The 24,122-nt window shown below is 40.6% G+C and overlaps 1 protein-coding gene across 2 annotated transcripts in view; it reads left to right on the forward strand.

Annotated features, from left to right (window-relative positions):
* Positions 1–24,122, forward strand: part of LOC149081081 (uncharacterized) — a 34,497-nt gene that overhangs the window by 4,619 nt on the left and 5,756 nt on the right. The window contains exon 1 of one of the 2 annotated variants that reach the window (XM_089237307.1): positions 7,163–7,801. The exons of the other annotated variant lie outside the window; for it this stretch is intronic. Coding sequence (XP_089093433.1) covers positions 7,454–7,801 — 348 coding nt within the window. The 5' untranslated portion in view covers positions 7,163–7,453. Of the gene's footprint in view, positions 1–7,162; positions 7,802–24,122 lie in introns of those variants that run through there. 2 annotated transcript variants of the gene reach the window in all.

A 24,122-nucleotide genomic window follows, 5' to 3' on the forward strand; every position in this document is an offset into this window, starting at 1 on the left:
GATCGAATAATGTATAGGTAGAAAGAGGGGAAATCTCGAGTTCCACGCAGTTGCCGACAGGTAGCGCTAACGATCTTCCTTCGGCCGCCACTCAAGTATTTGTCAAGACGGCGACTGCACAACAGAAATCGTTTTGTGTTCTAAGCTTGGCGAAGCGTGAGTCCGTAACAACTGTTCGTCGTGCTTTTCGTCGACAATATCCCGGTGTTGAACTTCCTACTGCTCAGAGCATTAGGTGACGGAATAAACCAGCGGTTCTCAACCGGTGCCCCGCGGCCGCTTGAGGAGAATTAAAAAAAAAAGTAATATTAAAAAAAATATATATATAAATATTTTTAATAATAAAAATACATTAGTAACTTTGATGAATTATTAAAAAATTGGCCTACGGGACTTCGCCATAGAATTTTTTTTACTAAAAAGGGCTCTTCGAGTTTAAAGGTTGAGAACCGCTGGTACAAACAATTCGGAGACACGGGCTGTCTGTGTAAAGGGAAATCCCCTGGCCGTCCCCGCATTTCAGACGAAAATGTGGAGCGCATCCGACAGAGTTTCGCACGTAGTCCACAGAAATCCACTCGCAGGGGATGCAAACATGCTCGCAAAAGTTTGGGATGAATTTGACGACCGTATAGACATATGCCGTGCATCCCAAGGTGGACATATTGAGCACCTTTAATTTGGTTTGTAAAAAATAACTTTATGATCAGCCACATGTAATATAAAATTAATCTTAAGTGTCTATGTGTTCAATATTTTTCGTAATATACGCGTTTCAAATCGGGTGATTCTTTTGAAACACCCTGTATTTTTGATTTTAAAAGTTCAATTAAGCCTCGTTGAAAATAGGAGAAAACGGGAAATTTTATTAAAAAGTTAGAACGTCCAAAATTAAGGAAAATGCCCCGTAAATTACGGGTCATATGGTCACCTAAACGCACAAGATTCTGGCCCGTTGGTCTTCGTCTGTCCCCATTTCGGAGCTCAAGCGCCAACTCAATATCCAACCGCTCTCTCCTCTCTTATAGACTTAACTCTTTTAACTTTTCTTTTCAAAATTTCCTCCATAGCGTTTTTAATATCGACACTTCCAACATTCTAATTAAAACCCCTGCAATAATGACCGTGCCCCCCCCCCAGACTTCCAAGTTTATCTCCGCCTATGCTTTGCAGGGGTGGCTTAAGCGAGGGTGCAAGGGGTGCAGTGCACCCGGGCGGCGTCTTAGACTTTAGTTAGACACCAAATGTTTTTAAAATTTTGAAAAGTATATAAAATCCACTTGACATCACGCTTTTGAGCCATATCTTGACGATGAAGGTGCTGAGGAAACGGGCAGGTCCTGGGACCGCAATAGCAGAAATAAGAATATACTACGTCACAAGAGGCAAATGCGCATTCTGGTGCTCCCCCCCCCCCCACCCCGGTAATTTTTTGTTTAACGACTGAATAAAAGCAAAGGAAAAAGTCGGCGCTTCTCACTTTTTCGGTCTCTGAAGCACCAGAGATGCCTTTGAAATAAATTTCTCAGCAAATGTCGCTTCGTTATACTAGCTTTTTAACCGGAAAAATGTGTAAGTAATGACGGATCATCAATAAGAACTGTGATGTGGATTAAGTTATTTGGCATAGTGTTAAGAATGATAAAATAATTCTAGACTAAAAAGCCGGTGGGCTCCCTTAAATGCGGGACGTATGGTCACGCACATTTTGCTCTGTAAACACCTGTGTGCGGCTTTATACTAGAAAGAAAAAAAAATCAGGTTTATCCCGGGGTCTCCTAGGCTGAAGCCCTGTCATCCTCCCGCCAGGGTTGTCTTTAGGAGTGGCACCTGAAGCTTTGCACCCGGGAGGCAGGTAAGCTCGAGCCGCCCCTGCATCACCTTTGCTTCTTCAGATGGTCACAAATTTAGCTTCTTCCCAAGAACTATTATCGATTGGAACAACCTACCACCAAATATTGTAGATTTCACAACGATTTCCGAATTTTCATGTACCATCAATCGTCATTTTCGTCATGTGCATAACTTCCGCATCCTCTTGTATAGGCCTCGGCCAAACAATATTGAATAGATAAATTAATTAATAAGGCTATTAAGGTGTTTAATTGGAACGTTGATCATGTGCTCTCGAGCAAAATCGGTGACGATGACAGGGACGATGACTGGACTCAAAAGTCTTTGTCAGGATCCGAGGTCGTCTCGGGCCTCGGGGGAGCAATAATTTTTATGGCTTTCAGTACAAAGGCCACCGAACGAGCACCTTCCTTTGAAATGACCGAAAAAGTACGGATTATTTCATGCCGGGTGTGGTTTTTGCGGTTTATGTCCAAAACAAAGACTTTTATTATATTTTACTTTATTAGTTATCTTACCCTGCGTCCCAGAGCAAGTTCTCATGGGACCTAGTGAGATGCCGCTTTGAAAGGCTATATGATTTTATTGCCTCTTGTGTTGCTGCTTGCATGCAACTGGGTGGGAATGAGGTCCTGAGGCAAACCAGCTTTGCCACGTAGGAGGTGGGGGTTCCTCCGAACTGGTATTTCCAGCAATATCGGGAATAGATGAAAGCCTAATCACGTGACTGCATCCGTAGCCGCCACATTTCACTGATGTTTCTGTGCATTCACCATTCACTAATATTTCTGCCCATTTCCGTGTGGTGGTGGGGGGGGGGGGTTGAATATACCCTCTGACTACGCAAGGCTTTGGCCTTGACAAAACTTATCTCAAGGTTTCTAGAATATATAGAAACTCGTTTTGACGTCACCCGATTCCTCACGTGACCCACTGAAACGAGAGCATAATGTAAAAAATTGTTGGTTTTTCATGAATTTTTTCGCATAGTTTTCACGCTCAGAACTTCATCAGTTTTTTTGAGCGGATGCCACGAAAACCTCTTATTGTCAAGATTTTTTTTTTTATTTTTAAAAAATTTATTTGATTTTTAATGAATTTTTTTCCCAACTCATGTATGCAATGTTAAGTCAATGGAAGCAGCTTCTCTCTTCCACGAGAGGGAAATTCTAGAAACCATGAGGGAAATTATCAGGAACGCGTCTTTACGGAGAAAAAAACCATACAGGGAGAGAAAAATATTAGATACATTTGAAAGTGTTTAATAATTTTGATTGAATTAAAAAAAAATTCCTTGGTAAAATAACAGTATTTGTGTTTATTATTATTGTTTTGAACTCGCCCACACCTGAACTTGTTTAAACAGTTATAATGTAGTAAAATTGATTCCCAAACAGGATGGCACTGAACCAGGGGGCGTAGCCAGAAATTTCGTTCGGGGGTGGGGGGGACCACTTTCATTTCGTGGGGGGACCAAAGTGACAGAACAATGGATTTGGCCATCTTTTTCCCTTTTTTCGGTCATTTTCTCACATTTCGGGGGGGGGACCAGACCCCCAAGTTTCCCCCCCCCCTCGCTACGCCCTTGCACTGAACCGTGGGCAATAACAAGAGGAAGGGGTTTTCGTTCGTTTTTTAACTGCATTAAAAAAAAGTAATCGCGCTACAACGATACTAGATACAGCGATAAATCCCTCTTCCACGCTATTTTCTCAAGTCTGGTTTGCAAATGTCTATACTCTAATGTTAAACTGCTGCCTCTCGATTTAAAAATAATCCTTATACAACGATATTTTTTCTTGTCCCACATTGTACCGTTATATCGAGGTTTCACTGTAATTTAATACATAGCTGCATAAACTTCGGCCCGCAAGCCAGTCTGATCCACTAAATAATTTTATTCGGCTCGCTGTACGATTTCGAAAAAAATTATATTTTCAAATACGCTTTAAGACACAGGCATCTTAAACCCGTTGCTCGCGAGCACCATGGTGCTCCCTGAACCACCCAGGGCGCTCAATACTCGTGTCCGATGTCGTGCTCACGATCACTTGATTAACAATTCCAATTAAACACCTTGTACACATTGCATTCAAGGATTGAAATCATCCTGATTTCATGCATTCGTATGTCAAACTTGCTGTAAGGGTGCTCTTCTTTTGATGTTGAGTACAGGTCATAGACTAAAGATATAAATATTATTCTTACTCTGTGGTACAGGTAGGGCTCGCGACTGGGAAAAGGTTGAAGACCCCTGCTTTAATACGTTTGGTTTAACCTAGGGTGTACAACTTCCGGCTCCCAGGGCCGGAATTGGGCAGCTGCGAAGGGTGCGATCGCACCGGGCCGCAAAATATTAGGGGCCGTAAAAATGGGTTTACTGATGAAAAATATGTACGTCCTGAAGAACGTTCTTTCCTTTTATACAGTTGGGGGGGGGGGGGTGAAGAAATGATGATACACATGTACACAAAAAAATAAGTGACAAAATTCATCGCTCTTGTATTATTTCGTTCCAAAAATATTTGAAAGAATGAGTTGCCATGTATTATATCATCTGACCCCGTGGGAGGGGGCGAAGAAAAAGGATTGCAAAATGAAATATTTGTGAAGAGTGATGCACAGTGAAAGTGCCGACGGAAGTGAAACGATTACGATACTGTATCGCTGAAAGGTTCACAAGAACTTATAAGTGAAAAACTCTGCTGCTCTTGCCACATTTTACGCGGGAAACAATGATGTGCGGCTTTCTTCTGGAAAAAAAAAATCAGGTTTATTGGGACGGAATGTGAGGCTTCGCACTCGGGTGGCAGGTAAGCTCAAGCCGCTGGAACCCTGTCAGCCCACCCTTGAGGGTTAGGCCCCTCTCTCACTATTAATTCCTAACAAAAAAAATTTTTCGCCCTTTCATCTTGGATTGAACGCCCCTCCAAGAGCCGACAGAAAGCATTTTCTTTGATTTTTCTCGGCCAATGGAACTTTTTTTTTTACCCATTCACCTCGGATTTAGCACCCCTCTTGAGTGGCGCCCCGTGCAGCCGCAATGGGTCGCATGTCCAAGTGCCGCTCCTGTATTCTATCACGAGGGGCAAGTGTGCATTTTGGTTCCCTTACCCATGGCACCCACAAGAGCCCGGGACAATTCTCGTATTATTTTGGGATATATATTTGGGGCAAGGGAATCCTTATAATTTTTCTTTTTTCACTATAAATTAGCTGCAAGGGGCTCCATGAGAAATTTAGCTTGGGTCCCAAGAAAGATTCCAGTCTAGGGACCCTGACTTAGGATGTACGAGCAGGGCCGCAACTAGTAGGGAGCAGGCAGGTCTGGTGCCCCGGGCGCTGAACCAGAAGGGGTACCGAATTCACCCTTTAACTGCTTTCTCTACATGCCAAGGGGGTGCCAAACTTCCGGCTTGCCCCGGGTGACAAAGTATTTAATTGCGGCCCTATGTAGGAACTATGGGGAACAACAGGCAGGTGGCCCAAAAAATAAGTCCCGCTTCTGGTATTTACGGTCCATTTTCTCAACGTTTCGTTGTCCGAGTATGACTCAAAAGTGCGATGTCACGTGAATTTTTACTGTGTTAAATTTTGAGGTCTCAATTAAAGTCTACGCTGCCACTCCTAACAACCTGCCACCCGGGTGCGCCGCATCCCTTGCACCCTCGCCTTGACTTTGTGTAGCCGTCACCAATCGATAGTCCGTGGGGACTATTCCTGTGTCGCACAGTGATGCGTTTTGCGGAACTTGTGGCCACCCCTCAACAAAAAAAGTTTTGCCGTTCAACCCCTGATTTTCTCGCAGATGAAGAGTGAATAAACCACAGCTTATCGACGTATGTTCTTTTTCGTTCATCACCTCTTATTAGTTTTCGCCCAGAAGGAGCTCCAATGTTGTGCTCCTTCAGGTAGCAAGCAGTATACAATATTATTTATATGAACAATATTTATTTGAAAAATTATAAAAAAAATTGAGTGAGCCTTCAAAATAAACCTTCAAAAATATGCACTTATACTGAAAGTTCTTTGATTTTATGCATTTATATGCATTAATGCTAAAAAAGGCCAAAATATGCAAAAGCATATGCACAATTATATGCATTTGCATATAATCCGGGCTCTGCTTATAAAGAATCATAACTCAAATTTTAAGCAGCAATGCACCGATTTGGGAAATCTCTTAAAGAAATAAACACAGAATGAGAAGTTTTGAATGCTTAAATTAAGTAAAATTTGAAGGGTGTACAGAAAACACAAAAAAGGAAGAAAAAATTGCAAATCTAGATTGGTCTCAACAAACGTTCTAGTTTTCTTCGGTATACAAGCAAAGAATCGGCGGTGAACACGTATCAGAATTTGCCGGGACTAATAAGAGAACAAAACGAAGGGAAATAACTGATTTAATTAAGGGAACAACAGCAAATACGCATCAAAAACTTAAATAAATTCTAAGAAGTTTCTTGCAAAAATTTTCAAGATGTGATGCACCAATTAATAATTTTTTTTCTGATCCATTCATATCTTAGCATGGGGGGAAAGAAACAACGAAGAAACAATTTCAGATTACCGCAAAAAACGTCTTCAATAACCCAAAACATTACTTCTGAATTACATCAATTCTAGGATTTTTTTCTCTCATTATTTCAGAATTTATATCAATTCTGAGACACTTTTTTCCTCAGTAATTCTGAATTTTCATCAATTCTGGGATTTTTTCAACTCATTATTTCTGAACTTTCATATAATCTAGGATTTTTTTTTTTCCATTCATTATTTCTATGGACTATGGGATGGCGATTCCCCTCCCCCACAAAAGATCTGGCTGAGGAGCTGCGAAATTATTTTCGCCCCGGGCCCCGCGTCTGATAATAAGAGAGGTGGCCCTGGTCACGCAGGGTAGGGGAAAGATAATAAAATGTCTTTGTTTTTCCACATAAAACCGCAAAAATGCTTTCGGCAAACGAGCCGGCGTGAAAAGAAAAAAAAAAACGACTCCTTTCGTAATTTCGGAGAAACACACTTGGTGGTGGTTTGGCGTTTCAAAGGAAGACGTTCGTTCCGCTGCCTTTGTGTTGAAAGCCATAAAAATTATTGCTTCCCCGAGACGACCGCGAATCCTGACAAAGACTTTTGTTATCTTTAACTTTAATTATCTTACCAAGAGTGCCCCAGCCCACTCTCGTGGGACTGCCAGCTAACGCTCCCCCGTTTATTGGGTAGGATGTATTCTCCCGTCGCCGTCGTTATTCCTTTGTTCAATACGGCCTTTGTATTAAAAGCCATTAAAAATCATTGCTTTCCCCCCCCCCCCCGCAAGCCTCTCACAGATGACGACGACGACGCCTGGTTCCAGACATCGTCGAACGCGGTCAGATCAGACACCCTGCCTCCATTGCAAGGAGAAACTCTGAGAGTGTGAGGTTCGGCATATTTCCAGCTCCGGAAAAAACCTCTTTTTCTATTCGTTTCCATCGGTTTTTTTTTTTTTTTGACACCTTATTTCGTGTTCGGTGACATATTTTTGTGAGCGGACTGCGCAGACTAGTTTGCCGAAGGTGTACGCAGTACATGTTTGCTTGCCGTCGTGTATAACAACATGGAATGGAGCAACGATATGGTTTTCGAGTTTTTGGACCTATACCGAGCAGAACCCACCATATGGAACCCTAGGCACGACGAACATAAAGACAGGTTTCAAGTGTACGAGGCCTGGAAACGACTCCGAAGTAATTTTAGTTTGGGTATGGACGTTTCATTGGATGATATGAAGAAGAAAAGAGAAACGCTTATGAAAACGTACCGAAAACTTGCTGTGAAAGTGAAGAGAAGCAAAGCCAGGGCTGTTACCCCAGATGAAGTCTACAAACCCGAGTGGTTTGCTTATGAAAAGATGGCTTCATTCCTTGGCAATGTCTACATACCGAGAGAAAATACAAATTCTGAGGTAATATATTATGTAAAATAGATATTCTGTGTGTGTGTGTGTGTACAGAGGCGCATTTATGGTTTTGCCGCCCTTCTCACATTCTAGTCTAGTTTTCTTGACCACTCTTTTTCCTCGAACTCACCACCCTGTGCTATAACCAGCTCGGACTCCTTCCACTCTTGCAAGTATATTTATGTTTCTGAGTCACTCTTTCAAGGGCGTAGTGGAGGGGGGGAACATAGGGGTCTGCCCTTCCCCCGAAATGTGAGAAAATGAGCGAAAAAAGGGAAAAAGATGGCCAAATCTATTGTTTGGTCACCCCGAAATGAAAGTGCCCCCCCCCTCCCCCGAACGAAATTTCTGGCTACACCCCTGCACTCTTTAGAACACTCTCACGCTCACACACTCTTTTCAAGTCACTCTTCTAGTCATTCACATGTTTCCACATTATTTTGATCACTCACATGCTTGCAGGTCAGTTTTTTGATTGCTCACTGACATGGTTCCTTGCTATTCCACTCTTTTGATCATTTAAACCTTCACGCATGCTCTAGGTCATTCTTTTGACCATTCGTATGTTTGCACACACTCTAGATCTAGATCACTCTTTTGGTCATTGGAATGCTTCCACACTCTCTAGTTCACTCTCTTGGTCATTCACATGTTTGTACGCACTCTAGACCACTCTTTTGGTTATTCACAAGCTTGCACACGCTCCAAGTCACTCACTGACCTGGTCCCTTGCTCATACCTTTTAGTCATTCACATGCTTGCTCATTTGGCTGTTTTGCTCATTCACGGGCTTGCAAACTCTCTAGGTTAGTCACTCACTGATCTAGTCCCTAGGTGTCTGAGCAGAGGCAGATTTATTGAGGGTCATACAAATTTTGCCACCCTTGGCCAATCATTCCTGACATTTACCGCCTCTCTGAACTTCCCGTCCTGGGCTATAGCCCGCTAAATCCCCCTGTAAATACGCCACTGCGTGTGTGTGTGTCATGGGCGGAGATACGGGGCGGGGGGTGGGGCGCCCCCCCCAGCGTCAAAGGTGGAGTCGACTGATCTAATGTATAAATGTATATATGAATTGACATCATCATCATCGTGCCCCCCCCCCAGACGTCTATCTCCACCTATGGTGTGTGTGTGTGTGTGTGTTTGTTTGTTCTCTCTACAAATCTACAATTTTCGAGCGATTTCTGTAAAATTTTGCATATCTATGCAGGGGCGCATTTACAGTTCTGCCGTCCGTTAGCGTTAGCGCTACACGAATTTTGCCGCCCTTCTCCCATTCTAGTCTAACTTTCTTGACTACTACTACTTAACAGAACATGCGCCTCATACACATTCCTCCGTGGAATTTCTAACGAATCGGCACATGCCGGAATGTGTGTTCTGAGTGTACGCTTGGCCCTAACGTATTTATGTTGTCGAGTTGCGCTCGTTTCTTGTTCACGCTGCCATTTGTCTTCCATTTTTTGCAGTAAAGATTGAAATGCTTGAATTTTCATGGTTTTTTTTTCAGCATCGTGCTGTAGGCCTGCCTGCTCTCTGCGGAGAGACTTTTTCAAATGGGAGACCGACTCACATTCGTGCCTTGAAGCAATTTTCTTGACTACTCTTTCCTCGAATTCTCAACCCTGTGTTGTAACCTTAACTTAGCCTACCCCCTTCCCCACTCTTGCAAGTACAACCTGTGTTAAAGTCACTCTTTTCGTCGTTCACATGTTTGCACACTGTTTTGGTCACGCACATACTTTCACACGCTCTAGGAGGTCATTCACTGACCTGGTGCCTCGTTCTGTAGGTCACTCGTTTGGCCATTCTCATGCTTTCTCACGCTCTAAAAGTCACTCTTTTGCTCACTCACATGCTTGAAAACTCTCTAAGTCATACAGGCTCAATATATCGGATATCGCTGTTGGTAAATCCGCTGTGCTAAGCGCATATTGCCATCTGCTCGACCGTAAGTCAGATGCATATCAGCGTATTCCTCGCGTATTCCAGCGTTATACCCATTGAAATCGACAACTAACTGCTACACGTGCTTACTACCGCAATAGCGCTAATTTGCGTCGTCCGCAGCGCGTGATCTTACCCTCGGCGCATGCGTTTCGCGACGCTGCTTACGTCAGATATGGTGAGCGAACCCAAGAACGCATTCAGCGATCAACTGACATCCACCTTTCGTTCCCTCTGCACTCAGAGCCTGCATGAGTTTTTCGCGATTTTCACCCTCTCAACGTGGTTTGCGACACCATGTTCCATAGCAATTTTTGTTCCTCTTGATGCCTACTAACAACCCTGTGAGTTTGTCGGTCCATCAACAGAACACCCTGTATACATATATAATAACAGAACTTACAGAAATGCTGAAAAATATCTTAATGAAAGAAATAATTTTAGAATTATTGAGAAAAAAAATCATTTCGTAATTGATGAAAATCTATAATTAATTAAAAAATAATTACAGAAATATAATAATTTCAGAATTGTTACGAGTAGTTTTCAGAATTGTTCTTGAAAGTAATAATTTTCATGATAATTTTCTTTTTTGTTGAAAGAAATAGTTTCATAATTTGTGAAAATTTAAAACTAATGAAAAAATAATTTCAGAATTATCAGGAAAATTTCAGATTTAATAAAAGAAACAATCGATTAAATTAAAGGAAGTTATTTAAAAGTAAATAAAAATCCAAATTTATAATGAAAACAATAAATACAGAGCTAATAAAAATTTTCAATAATAATTTTTTGGGGAACCCTGTTTATATATATAATAACCGAGAATACCGTGGTATGAGTTGGTGGCCCAAGGGCTTCGTGGGAAGTTTAATTTGGCCCCGCAATGTCTAGAACAGTGGTTCTCAACCTTTTTTGACTCGCGGAACCCTTTTCGGTCTATAATTTCCATGGCGGAGACCTGCTTGACTCGAGGAGCCCTTTTTGTGAATAGTTTTATGGTGGAACCCTCTAAGCCTCGTTTTTTTATTTACTTATCAAATTTACTAATTTATTTTATTTCCCTCGAGTGGCCGCGGAGCTCCTGGGAAGTGCACGCGGAGCACCGGTTGAGAACCGCTGGCCTAGAACATTGAAGACCATCCTTCCCCGTAATAAACTTTGTAAGCAAAAACTTCGTTATTCTCTAAATATCTAAATTAGTGATGGGCAAACTACGACCCGCGGGCCACGCTTAAGGGTTCTATCCGGCCCGCCGCAGAATTCTGCAGCGCTTCACTCCTAAAAAGCACAACAATCCCAATTATGAATTAATGTCCGAATATGTCCCGGTCTGCCAAAAATTTTTGTTTTTTTGTTTTTGTTTTTTGGCCCGCTCCTGAAAAAGTTTGCCCATCATCGCTGAATCAAGGGTGTTGAACCTTTCCGGTCGACTTCATTGATTTGAAATCGTATCGCTGGCCATTCAGTTAAGAGAGAGAGAGAGATCTGTACTGTGTCAATAAGCTTTTCCCTTAATATTTCTAAACGCTTCATTACAAAACATTCAGTAGACTCAAAATCCTTCGATTTATAACCACGTGACACAATGGAATTTCTCTCTGCAGGAAAATGTTGAACCGACCGTATCACATACGAAAAAAAAGCTTCTTTTTTTAATTGTCATATCAACAACACTATCAATAGCGCTGATAAAAAGCTATCAGTGCTAGGGGTCGTTCAAGTATTACGTAAGCAAATTTTTAGCCATTTTTGACCCTTCCCCTTGTCAGCAATATTTCGTCAGCACTGGCCCCCTACTTCCTAACGCATATTGGTGGAATCAGAAACGCACTCCGGAGGGGGCATAGGGGGTTCGTGCGCATCCCTCCAGACGAAAAAAAAAAATTAATGGAAAAAATATTTAAAAAAAATTTTAATCTCGAATACCTTTATATGTTATTACTAGCTGATACCCGGCAACGTTGCTCACCCCGTAAAAAATGTATACAACTTATATATGTATAGCTTATTTGTCATGGCAAAAGCTAAACGAATCGGGAACTGTAATCGCTTGGAACTGAATGGCATTTGTGATAATATGGATACGTGTAATGAAGACGCGTCTTCTCCTTTGGCACAAATCCGGTTAGAATCGTTGCTTCAATGATGTAATTGTGCAATTTCTTCACGCAGAGTCTCGGTGTCTCCAAATTTCTTAAAAGAATTACAGGTGCTCCGACTTTGAGGGTCAAGTTGTGCGGTGGCACACCCGGAACATCCAAATAGTTCAGAAATTCTGCAGGATACAGGGGGTGAACTATTTCTGCAGTCCTTAGTAACTACTAGTCCTAATGAACTACCGGTCGGAGGACTGCAGCTAAGGACCGCTTCAACTACTAGTAGTTAAGAGGTACTATGAACTACCAGTCCTTAAGGTCACGTGACGTGAAACAGTAGTTAGAGGGAGAGAAAATTTCTGGTTTCGAGAGTAACAGATCGCTAACCAATCGGGATGCCGTTTGAAGCCTACAACTACTACTAATTATTTAACAATCGTTTTTCCGCAGTGGATGGTGGCAGCGATTTCATGTTTACAACTGATTGTAAACAAACTTTTTTTTCCGAGGGACTCGCCACACATTTTTGTCACCCGTGCTTTGCAATTTTTTTAACTCTAACATCGCCAGCTAGTTTAATTATTTTGTAAACGTATGAGACGTTGCATTTTTCATCTTGCGACTTTTTTTAGAATAAGATTCGGTATTTTTCTTGTCCGAGCTCATGGATCCCACTTTTGGATACTTGAAAAAGCGAGTATCTGGGACCCCAGCGGCATATAAGCGGGTCGCATACTGATGAAATCAAAATTTGAAAAAAAGGAAATTCTTACAACAAAATGCAAAATTTTAAATTAAGGTTACCGGCACTAGTTGAGCCTACGGTCGTAGTGTGCCTTTCCGGGCAGACTTTCCCTTTTTTTTTGGGGGGGGGGGCTCTTCTTGAAAGGGTTATTATGCAAAATAATTGTAGATTTTTGGGCCCCCAATTCGCCTCGGGGGCCCCACTTGAGGCCCCAGCTGAATACTATTTTTAATATTGAGTGCCACTTTTTTTAAGACCAATTTGTTCAAAATGATTTTTTATTATCCATTTTTATTCCTTTTCAAAATTCATTGAAACAATGAATTGCAAATTATTTTCGGAGCAACTAAAATATTAAATTATTGATAATTTATAATTAAAATAATAAACTGCCTTGCTGCGTATTGTAGTTCTATATTTTAAACTATAGGTTTCTCCTCAGTATTAAAAAATATCAGAACACGATTTTCTATGAATGAGCACTTACCTGTTAATGGAAGTGAATACTTCAATATTTAAAATATGTATACGTCTATATTAAAGATCTTTCATCAATTTATCTGTTTCATATTTAGCTTCCAACAAATAATTTCACCTTATAACTTTCATTTTGACAATATATTTCATTTGAGTTGATTAGAAGATGAATGATTGATTGAAATTGATTAATAGAAACATGAATTAAATAACAACTTGCACATATGATTTGTCATACAAAAACATTTTATTTCAAACATATGTTCATAGAGAGTTATCATAATCACAATTTATTGGTTGTACTTTTCTTAGAAATCGCATCTTTCAAGAATATAATTTTTTAAGATTCATAAATTTTCATCTGCATCTTCAAATGTTGATTTACCTGAAATTAAAAAGAGGAAGAAAAAAAAAACACCTTTATTATGTTTATCAATATTTAAATGTACTGTATATTTTATTTCAAATTATAACGCAGTCTTTAGTTGTATAAGTAGAGATAATTCGTGCACAATAGCACTTAGTCGACATTGAGTCGTCTCGCCACCATTTTATCACAGTAGGATCCAAAATGTATAAACTGTGTTTTGCAAGGGAGGCCTGGCGTTCCACATAGATGCACATGTTCATGTCTAGATGTATTTACCTAGGGCTTGGCAAATCTTAAGAGCCAACATTGCAAAAAAAAATTTCATACTGACACCTAAAATTTTCTATGCAGATCATAAAATATTTGGAGTTTATGTCTGAATCTTCCAACATGTCAAGATCATCACTAAGTGCTGAAAAAGTTGAATATAATTTTTTTTTACTTCGGATTATTTCTTCTAAAAATATGCTTGGCTTCCAAAAAATTTGGCCCGCGCCTTTTTCAATTTTTCGAGCCATGTTTCTACCCTAAAATTTTGGTCAGACAGATGAAGTGCAAAAACCTATTGGCACGCAGCTTACTATATATTTTCACTCTACTCTTTCAACTTTGCTCTAAAACACATCCTTAGCAACCTCTTGTGGATCGGGGAACCCCTATTTAAATTAACATAGAAATTTTGTTGTATGGTCTCACTAGTTAAAAAGTATGATATTATTTGTCGTCAAGTATATTGTTTTAATATTTTCATTCACAAAATTTGCTCATCAGTAAATATAACACGCTTTTCAGAGAATTAATATTGCTTTTCAGTTAGTAAAGCTTCTAAAAGTTTTTTTTTAATGTCCTCCCTCTCATTTATATAGCCAAGACAAGTTTTTCAACAGTACATGTTTTTACTTGCACTGGTCAAATTTTGAGTGGTATAGGTAGCCATTAAGAAATCGTCTATCTTAATTTCCTCAATTCAATTATGTCAAAAACAGTTGTTCTTTCAATAGTATCTGAAAAAATTATTATAAAGATAATTACTCATAGCAAGATATTTCTCGAGAGAAACCAATATGGTATGGACTAAAAACAATGCCACCTTTCCCCCTTGCTTATTTTGTTTTTGCACATATAAAATGTGTCGCTGAAATTACAATAATTTCAGAGGGAAGTATGTTTCTGTTGAGTTATATATTGAGAAATATTCAAGTGATTGTACAGTTTACAATTTTTATGAATTTTCTCAACTTAAAATTGAATGTGTATAAAATAGGTTATTTTAATCATGGTGCAACATAGATAAGACACTGAAATACAACATTTCTTAATAAACATGTGAATTTATGTAATACAGCCTCTCCGAAACGCTATTATGATTATGATCTGATACAACGTCAAAATTCTGTGGGTGGGATGGTGGTGTCAAATCGGGTTCGACTGTATTTGTTCCACTAGGGTTGTTGATACAAATGAAATCAGTGAAAATGATGATTGTTACAATTTATGTCATTAAATCATGCATGGAAATATTTCATTTTACATGAAAATAATAATGGAAACTGTTGCTCAAAGTCAAATACAAAGAATTAAAATTACCTTTGTTTGCTCTGGGAGAATTGTGTGGTAACATTGAAAACCTTCACATAACTTCGTAGCTACCTACAGCCAAGTTCCTGGGAAACAAAATTTTTCGGAGTTAGAAAAGTCTCACAAATGTATATACACTAATATATATATAATCTCTCAGCTGTTTACTAACAACATTGTTAAAAAATAAATGCTTGTTAAAAGTTTCACTTCCATAACATCTCAAAATGTTATATTTTAAAGTTCTTAAATATTCGACATGGAAATTTGTTTTCTGTGTTTACCCATACACACAAAATCAAAAACAATTTTTGGCAAAAAATTAAATTTGAACACACACAGCAAGGCCATAACCCAAATACTGAAGTAGTAGTACGTTTCGAACACTAATCTGCTTCCTCTAGTTATAATGTATATACCTCAATAAAAACTGTGCCTGAAATTCCAACTTTGTTTTTTAGTCCCATTGTACGAATTTCATTTTTCATATCAACAAAACAATATAATGATTCCTTATTAAATATTCCTCATCTCAGAGCGAGTTACAAAGTGCAATTTTTCAGGAAGTGGCACATGATTTTTTTCTCAAAATTTAACTTCCACTAAGTATTACAATATTGTTCATTTGAACAGTTCAAAATATCAAATCTATCCTTTAGTGCACGAGTTTCACAAAAATTAATATTTAACATTACTGCCAATTTTCACCATGCTTTATTTCAATTTCACCATTACTCATCACAAAAAAATAATTAAATTTTTTGTCATTTAGGTGCTATAATTTATTATCAATGAATTGTAGCTTATTAGTTACTTTGTGCATTGAAGGGAGGTTGATCTAAAACACAAATTTTCAATTTCCTTATTTATAGGCGATTATTCATAGCATAGTCATCCAAGCACAATTTTTATTGTGCCAACAATATTCAAATTATTTATTTACACACATGCTCAATTTATTTAGACATAATTTTTCATTGAAAAAAATTAATACGGCAAAAAACATAGAATGTAAAATTTCAATCTGATATTATCGTAATTGCAGATTTATGTTTCATTTGCCATGTAAATATTTTCAATACAATCCAAAGTATACATGGGCTATTTGATATTTTTCAGCATTACCAAGTGGGATCCACTGCCCCATTGATTGCGTGACATTATGTTCATTTATATTTTTAAATAACGCATTTACCGAGCAAAAAAATACTAAGAATATTTCTAAACACTCTTCTTATATAGTTCGATAGCAATAAAATAATTCTTACCTCAGTAATGAACATGCTAGCACTTCGTCGTGGCTTCGATCGCCGATGTCAACATCTGGTTTTGCAGGATATAATGATGAATCACTTCAACTTTGATGACATCGAAGACATAATCTAAGTTTTATCTGTCATTATTATCGTAAAAAATTGTTAAATTCGAAAAAAAAAACAGCATATTTCATCACTAAATATCACAGCGAGAACTCGCGGCCAGAGACGAAATTTCCTCTTTTCCAAGATGGCCGCCGTGAACTACTTTTCTTGCTGCTTTAGGACTGGTGCTAGGCAGTCCTTAGCAGCGGTCCTAAGTAACTACTAAAAAAAAGTCCTTAGCTTAGAGATAGTATCGAAAAGTCGAACTACTGGCCAGCTAAGGACTTTTCGGCGCTCAACTACTTTTTTTCCGCTAAGGACCGCAGAGATAGTTCACCCCCTGAACCGTCTGCGCTGAGTCTGTGACAGTGTAAACCGATTTGTAAGATGTGGAGTCTCCTTAGGATTTTTTCGTTGATCTTGTTAACACTGTCATTTTTCGGTGCCAGAATCGCTCTCTCACAAAGCCACTCGTGGTTTCAATGATTTTGTTGAATGTTGGTGAAGACTTTGTCTGCAAGTTCTGGAACTGAATTTAACAACTGGCAAAATCTATTTGGGAGCGTAATCAGTCCAGTGCTTGGATCTACGGGAATTCTTCCATTGCCACGTTTGATGTGAAAGCGATAGCAGTGCTGAGTAGTTTTGCAGTTGAAACTCGCATATGTTGGTGGATAATAATATTTTTTTAACCTCGTGTCAGAGTGTTGATGATTTGAGGCAAGCATTGAGTTCATCAGCTGGCGGTGAACAGTTCTGTTCTCAGTTTTGTCGTCGTAGTTGTTGTTCTCTGTTGTTAGTGACGTCATATGTCCAGCTTGTGCAGCGAATTTTATTCAAACGCCTTTAAAGCATTTTTTAAATTGAAACTATACCTTTACGATGGGCGGTTGATGAGATAAAGGCCACATTAGCACTTACAGGCCACCCTGTATATAAGTTAGCAAAAATACCCGGCGCTTCCAGGGTTTTCTTCAATTACTGGAAGTATTAGAAAAGAGCCAAACCATTATAAAGGAATAAACTGTTATAATGGCAGCATTAAAGATGTGACAAACCATTGTAAAGATATATACACGTCTGAAACGCATTATTGGGAACCATGGTAACCAAAGTAAACTTTCCGAAAGTGATTGTTGAGGCCCCAAAACCATTGTTGCCCGACAGTTTTTCGCCCATTTCGGGCATTTGCCCAGCTCTGACGAACTTTTAAAGTAGCCTACGGTTCAATCCCGGACCTGTTTGGTATATATGCAAAATCTGGCGACGATCGGCCTAAAACTGTAGATTTGTATAAAGAACATACATACACACTTTCACATTTATATATAAGACTAGCTATAATACCCGGCGCTGCCCGGGTTTTCTTCAATGAACCTTTTTTGGATCACGTGATATCTCCCTCTCTTTTTCTTGAGGGACATACAAACCGTGTGCAAGTTAACCAATATATCGACTTCGCTATTCATGAAATAATTAAATCTAGATTTACAGAAACGTAGAAATGAATATATATTTTTCTTTTTTTAAGGGGCGCTAGGTATTTCGATAAACCTCCACCTCCACCCGCCTGAACTTCAGGTTATCTATCTCTGCCTATTTCAGCTTCCAAAAAATGCTTAATTAAAGCTGTGGAGTTTTTTCGATCCACTTTTTACGGGCTCATAATTAATTTCAAAATATCCTAACCTACATGAATTCATGAAAATAAATATCAAAAGACTATACGGAGGCATTAATTTTCATGCTTGAGAAGATATAAATAAAAAGTTGAAATCAATGTTATTGCCTGGATATCCATCTCAAAAGTAGGTCCGGCTAACCACTTCATATTTAGTCTCCTGGGCTTCGTATATCTCTATGCAAACTCAATATTTCAAGTATCGAGGATTAAATACAACTTTTAAAATTATGGATGGGGCGGAAAACCCCCACCAAATTTCCGCATTTCTACAGTAAAATCGGCAATTATAACACTGATTTCTATGGGAATCATCCTTTGCCTGACCCTCGATTGCTGATGATGATTATGACGTCTATTCGAAAAGCCTCATTACTGGGAGGATTGAAAAAGTGGCAAACCATTATAAAGGCATATACACGTCTGAAACGCATTGCTAGGGAACCACGGTAACCAAAGTAAACGTTCGGAAAGTGATTGTTGAGGCCCAAAAACCATTGTTGCCCGACAGTTTTTCGCCCGTTTGGGGCATTTGCCCTGCTCTGACGAAATTTTAAAGTAGCCTATCGTTCAAGTCGGGTCCCATTTAGTATATATGCAAAATTTGGTGACGATCGATCTAATATTGTAGATTTGTATAGCGGACAGACAGAAAATGAATTTTATATATATATGACATGAATGTCGCTCTCCACTTGTTAATACAAGATATAAAGAAGGCTGGATGTTGTGAAGATATTTATTATTTGAGATGTTAATTTTTTAAGGAAGGAAAAAACTCATCTCTGCCTCTACCGGGAGTCGAACCCGGGTCCCTCGATTGCCGGACGAGTGCTCTGACCACTGAGCTACAAAGGAGATAGAGATTTTCCTTCAGAGGGAATATGACATGAATATATATAGCGCTATATATATACATGTCATATATATAGCCCTCTGGTGGCTCGTCGTCCATGAGCTATTAGCTGATCGGTTTCACCGTCCATTGCACGGTTCTGTTCGGCATATATACGCTCTAGCGAAGAAAAATCTCTATCTCCTCTGTAGCTTAGTGGTCAGAGCACTCGTCCGGCAATCGAGGGACCCGGGTTCGACTCCCGGTAGGGGCAGAGATGAGTTTTTTCCTTCCTTAAAAAATTAACATCTCAAATAATAAATATCTTCACAACATCCAGTCTTCTGTATATCTTGTATTTTATATATATAGATTTTTTTATGTGTGTTTGCGTTATTTTTGCGCGTGTTTTATGTTTATTTTATTTAATGTGCCGCGGGTGTCACTCGAGTGAACTTTAAATGCCCCTTAGGCAGGCCCGTCATTTAGGGGGGGGGGGCTTTTGAAAATACACTAAAAATGGTATATATATCTATTCTATAATATAAAATCACAAACAAACTCGAAAAGGGCCTGTTGCTAAGCAACCGAGTGACGGAAGTGGGTGAAATTTTTGAGTGACGGAAACTCTGTTACGGAAGTGGGTTCGATTCATATATCGATATTCACATTCATATTCATATATTCATATATCGATATGATATCATATATCATATATCGATATTGGGTCGATATTCACATATCGGGACCCATTTGACCCATCGGGACCATGCTATGTGCATGTACCAAGAGGCTCCTACATCCTCTTACTACATCCTACAGCAGAGCCCTTAGGCTGGAATTTAGATTTCGAGCCCCCAAACCAGCTTTTCAGGGGCCCCTCTGTGATTAATTTATAGTGTGAAAAATCAAAAAGTGATAAGAATCGTTGTGGCCCCTGTCAGCCCTTCCTTTGGGGGGGGGAGGTCCATGCCGAGAGGTATATATATGTATAATATACACACACAACAGCAGTGCTCCCAACACAGGGTCGGGGAACCTGGGGAAGATTTCACGTATAAGTAAAAAGTTTTCATTTCCAGGGGCCCTTGATGGATTTCATTGTTTTCTTGCTGCTTTAACGTTGAAAAATTTCGATAGCGGAAGCAAAAGATATATCCAGTCTGGGGCCCCACCAAAAGTATGCGAATTGGTGTCCCGGGTAATTGGTTGGGGGTCCTGGATTTTATTCGTTGGTAAAACGAATACAAATGAAAATTTTTCATGGCACTCGCACCGGGGGATGACCGACAAGCTTCCAAGTCGGGGGCCCCATGTTTACAGGTTTCATTTTGGGGCCCTGGACGAATCTCATTCTTTTCTGTTGTAGAATTCGCAACAGCGGAAGCCCGAGATAAAGCCAGTCTGGGGCCCCACCAAAAGTATGCGAATTGGTGTCCCGGGTAATTGGTTGGGGGCCCTGGATTTCATTCGTTGGTAAAACGAATACAAATGGAAATTTTTCATGGCACTCGCTCCGGGGGATGACCGACAAGCTTCGGGGCCCCATGTTTACAGGTTTCATTTTGGGGGCCCTGGATTTTATTCGTTGGTAAAACGAATACAAATGAAAATTTTTCATGTCACTCGCTCCGGGGGATGACCGACAAGCTTCCAAGTCGGGGGCCCTATGTTTACAGGTTTCATTTTGGGGGCCCTGGATGAATCTCATTCTTTTCTGTTGTAGAATTTGCAACAGCCGAAGCCCGAGATAAAGCCAGTCTGGGGCCCCACCAAAAGTACGCGAATTGGTGTCCCGGGTAATTGGTTGGGGGCCCTGGATTTTATTCGTTGGTAAAACGAATACAAATGAAAATTTTTCATGGCACTCGCTCCGGGGGATGACCGACAAGCTTCCAAGTCGGGGGCCCCATGTTTACAGGTTTCATTTTGGGGGCCCTGGATTTTATTCGTTGGTAAAACGAATACAAATGAAAATTTTTCATGGCACTCGCTCCGGGGGATGACCGACAAGCTTCCAAGTCGGGGGCCCCATGTTTACAGGTTTCATTTTGGGGGCCCTGGATTTTATTCGTTGGTAAAACGAATACAAATGAAAATTTTCCATGGCACTCGCTCCGGGGGATGACCGACAAGCTTCCAAGTCGGGGGCCCCATGTTTACAGGTTTCATTTTGGGGCCCTGGATTTTATTCGTTGGTAAAACGAATACAAATGAAAATTTTTCATGGCACTCGCTCCGATGGATGACCGACAAGCTTCCAAGTCGGGGGCCCTATGTTTACAAGTTTCATTTTGGGGGCCCTGGATGAATCTCATTCTTTTCTGTTGTAGAATTTGCAACAGCCGAAGCCCGAGATAAAGCCAGTCTGGGGCCCCACCAAAAGTATTCGAATTGGTGTCCCGGGTAATTGGTTGGGGACCCTGGATTTTATTCGTTCGTAAAACGAATACAAATGAAAATTTTTCATGGCACTCGCTCCGGGGGATGACCGACAAGCTTCCAAGTCGGGGCCCATGTTTACAGGTTTCATTTTGGGGGCCCTGGATGAATCTCATTCTTTTCTGTTGTAGAATTTGCAACAGCGGAACCCCGAGATAAAGCCAGTCTGGGGCCCCACCAAAAGTATGCGAATTGGTGTCCCGGATAATTGTTTGGGGGCCCTGGATTTTATTCGTTCGTAAAACGAATACAAATGAAAATTTTTCATGGCACTCGCACCGGGGGATGACCGACAAGCTTCCAAGTCGGGGGCCCCATGTTTACAGGTTTCATTTTGGGGCCCTGGATTTTATTCGTTGGTAAAACGAATACAAATGAAAATTTTTCATAGCACTCGCACCGGGGGATGACCGACAAGCTTCCAAGTTGGGGGGGCCTCATGTTTACAGGTTTGATTTTGGGGGCCCTGGATGAATCTCATTCTTTTCTGTTGTAGAATTTGCCACAGCCGAAACCCGAGATATAGCCAGTCTGGGGCCCCACTAAAAATCTGCGTATTGTGTCCCCGCTACTGGATGTGGGGCCCTGGATTTTATTCGTTGTAAAATTGATAAAAATGAAAAATTCTCACAGGGGGGTGTCCGACAAGCTTGCAGGTCAGGGCTTCATGGAAATGTTGGCAGGTTGTAATTCGGTGCCCCTGAATGTATCTCATTGATTTTTGTGGTTTAACATTGTAAAATTTGCAACACATCGGTAGCCCAAGATATATCCAGTGTGGGGCCCCACTGAAATTCAGCGAATTGAATCTGGGGACCCCCATGGGGAAGTTTTCTGGGGATACTTGATGAATCTCATTTGTTTTTTGTTGCTTTATTATTATTTTCATTAAAATTCGCTTCTTCAGTAGGCTGGTGCTTTCACACGTCCCTTTCCCCTTTTCCATAGCACGCTGATGAAGTGGGACGAAATAAACAAGATATGTCCGGGAGAGAAGTAGGGGGGGGGGGGGGGGGGGGTTGGCCGCCAAAGGCGGCAGGGGGGCAGAACCCCCCTAGTATATATATATATATATATATATATACATACATTGAGTACATGTGCTTTGCCCCCCCCCCCCTGGAAAAAGTTGAAATGACGGTCCTGCCCTTGGGGTCACTTCAGTTATCTGTAAATGGGCCACTTTAGTGATTTAAAACTGTGCAGCGGGCTATTCGATGTCTGTAAATTGCCGCAGGTCACTGAGGTGAGCCCTGAACGTGCCGCGGGCCTCTTGAGTGATCTGTAACTGTGCCGCGGGTTGATTGAGTGAACTACAAATGTGCCACGGGTCGATTGAGTGATTTACAAATGTGCCACGGGTCGATTGAGTGATCTACAAATGTGCCACGGGTCACTTATGCTATCTGTAAATGACCGCGGACCACTTGAGTAATCTAGAACTGTGCCGTGGGCCGCTCGAGGAATCTGTAAATCGGCGTGGTTTACTGAAGTGAGCTTTTGAATATGCCACGGGCCGCTTGAATGATCCGTAAGTGTGACACAAGTCACTCAAGTGAGCTTTAAATGTGCCATGGGTCACTTGAGTGATCTGTAAATATCACGTAACTTTAGTTATCAGTAAATATCACGCCACTTTACCTGTAAACGGCCGTGGGCCACTTGAGGGATATAGAACTGTGTCACATGCTACTCGAGATCTGTAAATCGCCACAGGTCACTGAGGTGAGCTCTGAATGAGCCGCGGGTCGCTTTTATTTTCTGGACCTTTGTCGCCTGTAAATATGCCGCGGGCCACTTCACTCAATTGACGAGGAACTGCAGCGTGGGTCACTTAAGTGATCGGAAAATGTGCATTTAGTTCCCTTAATACAAAACGGTTCATTTCTATAAAATTAGGGTTGACGCGTCGCGGGTCACACCAAATGACTCATTTGGTCCGCGGGGCATTGGTTGAACATGTATGATCTAAATGTATATAAAATAATGAAGCTGATTCCCCAAGACTTACACAACCTGACAGCAGGAAGGCTGACTCACTTGACAACACAAAGGCTGAAATAGCTGAACTGACAATCGAGTTAGATAAGACCCGTATCGAGGCCTTGTCCATCGAGTGAAGGAGATAAGAGGCGAGATACAGGATTCACGTGCAGAGGAGTTGGCTAGGATGATCAGGAAATCTCATGCTGAAGAGATTGAAAAACTGAAAGGGTCCTTGACTGTGTCTATGACGCAGTGAAAAGATAAAAAACTTTTGGAAAAGGAGGTTGAGGAAAAGGTTGAAAAGCAATTGCTGGACAAGGATATAGAAATTCGAGAATTGACTAGGAAGACAGATAGGGCAGAACATGAGGTGGAGACGTTAGACATTTATCTAGAAGAGATGTTTGCCCGAAGGGAGATAACAGATAAATTGCAGGAAAGTCTCAAGAAATCTGTACGCAAAGTGATAGAAGAACTATCTAGGGAAGGCATAGAAGAGGAGGAACTGGACCTAGTTAGGCTACACAGCTCCATGTGATGCTTGATAGAGGAGTGACCAAAATCGGCTTACTGGATATGGGAGAACAAACACAAAGACTGGTGGGAAAAGTCGAAAGCTAACATAGAGGAGGTCTTTCGAATAGTCACGAATAGCATCGGTAATATGCTAAAAATGGTTAGGAAAGGACAAGGGATGACACATGAAGCTAGCAGCCCAAAGTCATTCGCGGAGATTATGAAAGAAAAGGAAGCAAAACAAGAGAAGGGAAAAGGCCAAACTAGACAAGAAAAGGGACGAAAAA

Source organism: Pholcus phalangioides, unplaced genomic scaffold, assembly GCF_987345545.1.
Source record: "Pholcus phalangioides strain wild (caught in Gottingen) unplaced genomic scaffold, Ppha-v1.0 ptg000010l_1, whole genome shotgun sequence".
NCBI lineage: Eukaryota > Metazoa > Arthropoda > Arachnida > Araneae > Pholcidae > Pholcus > Pholcus phalangioides.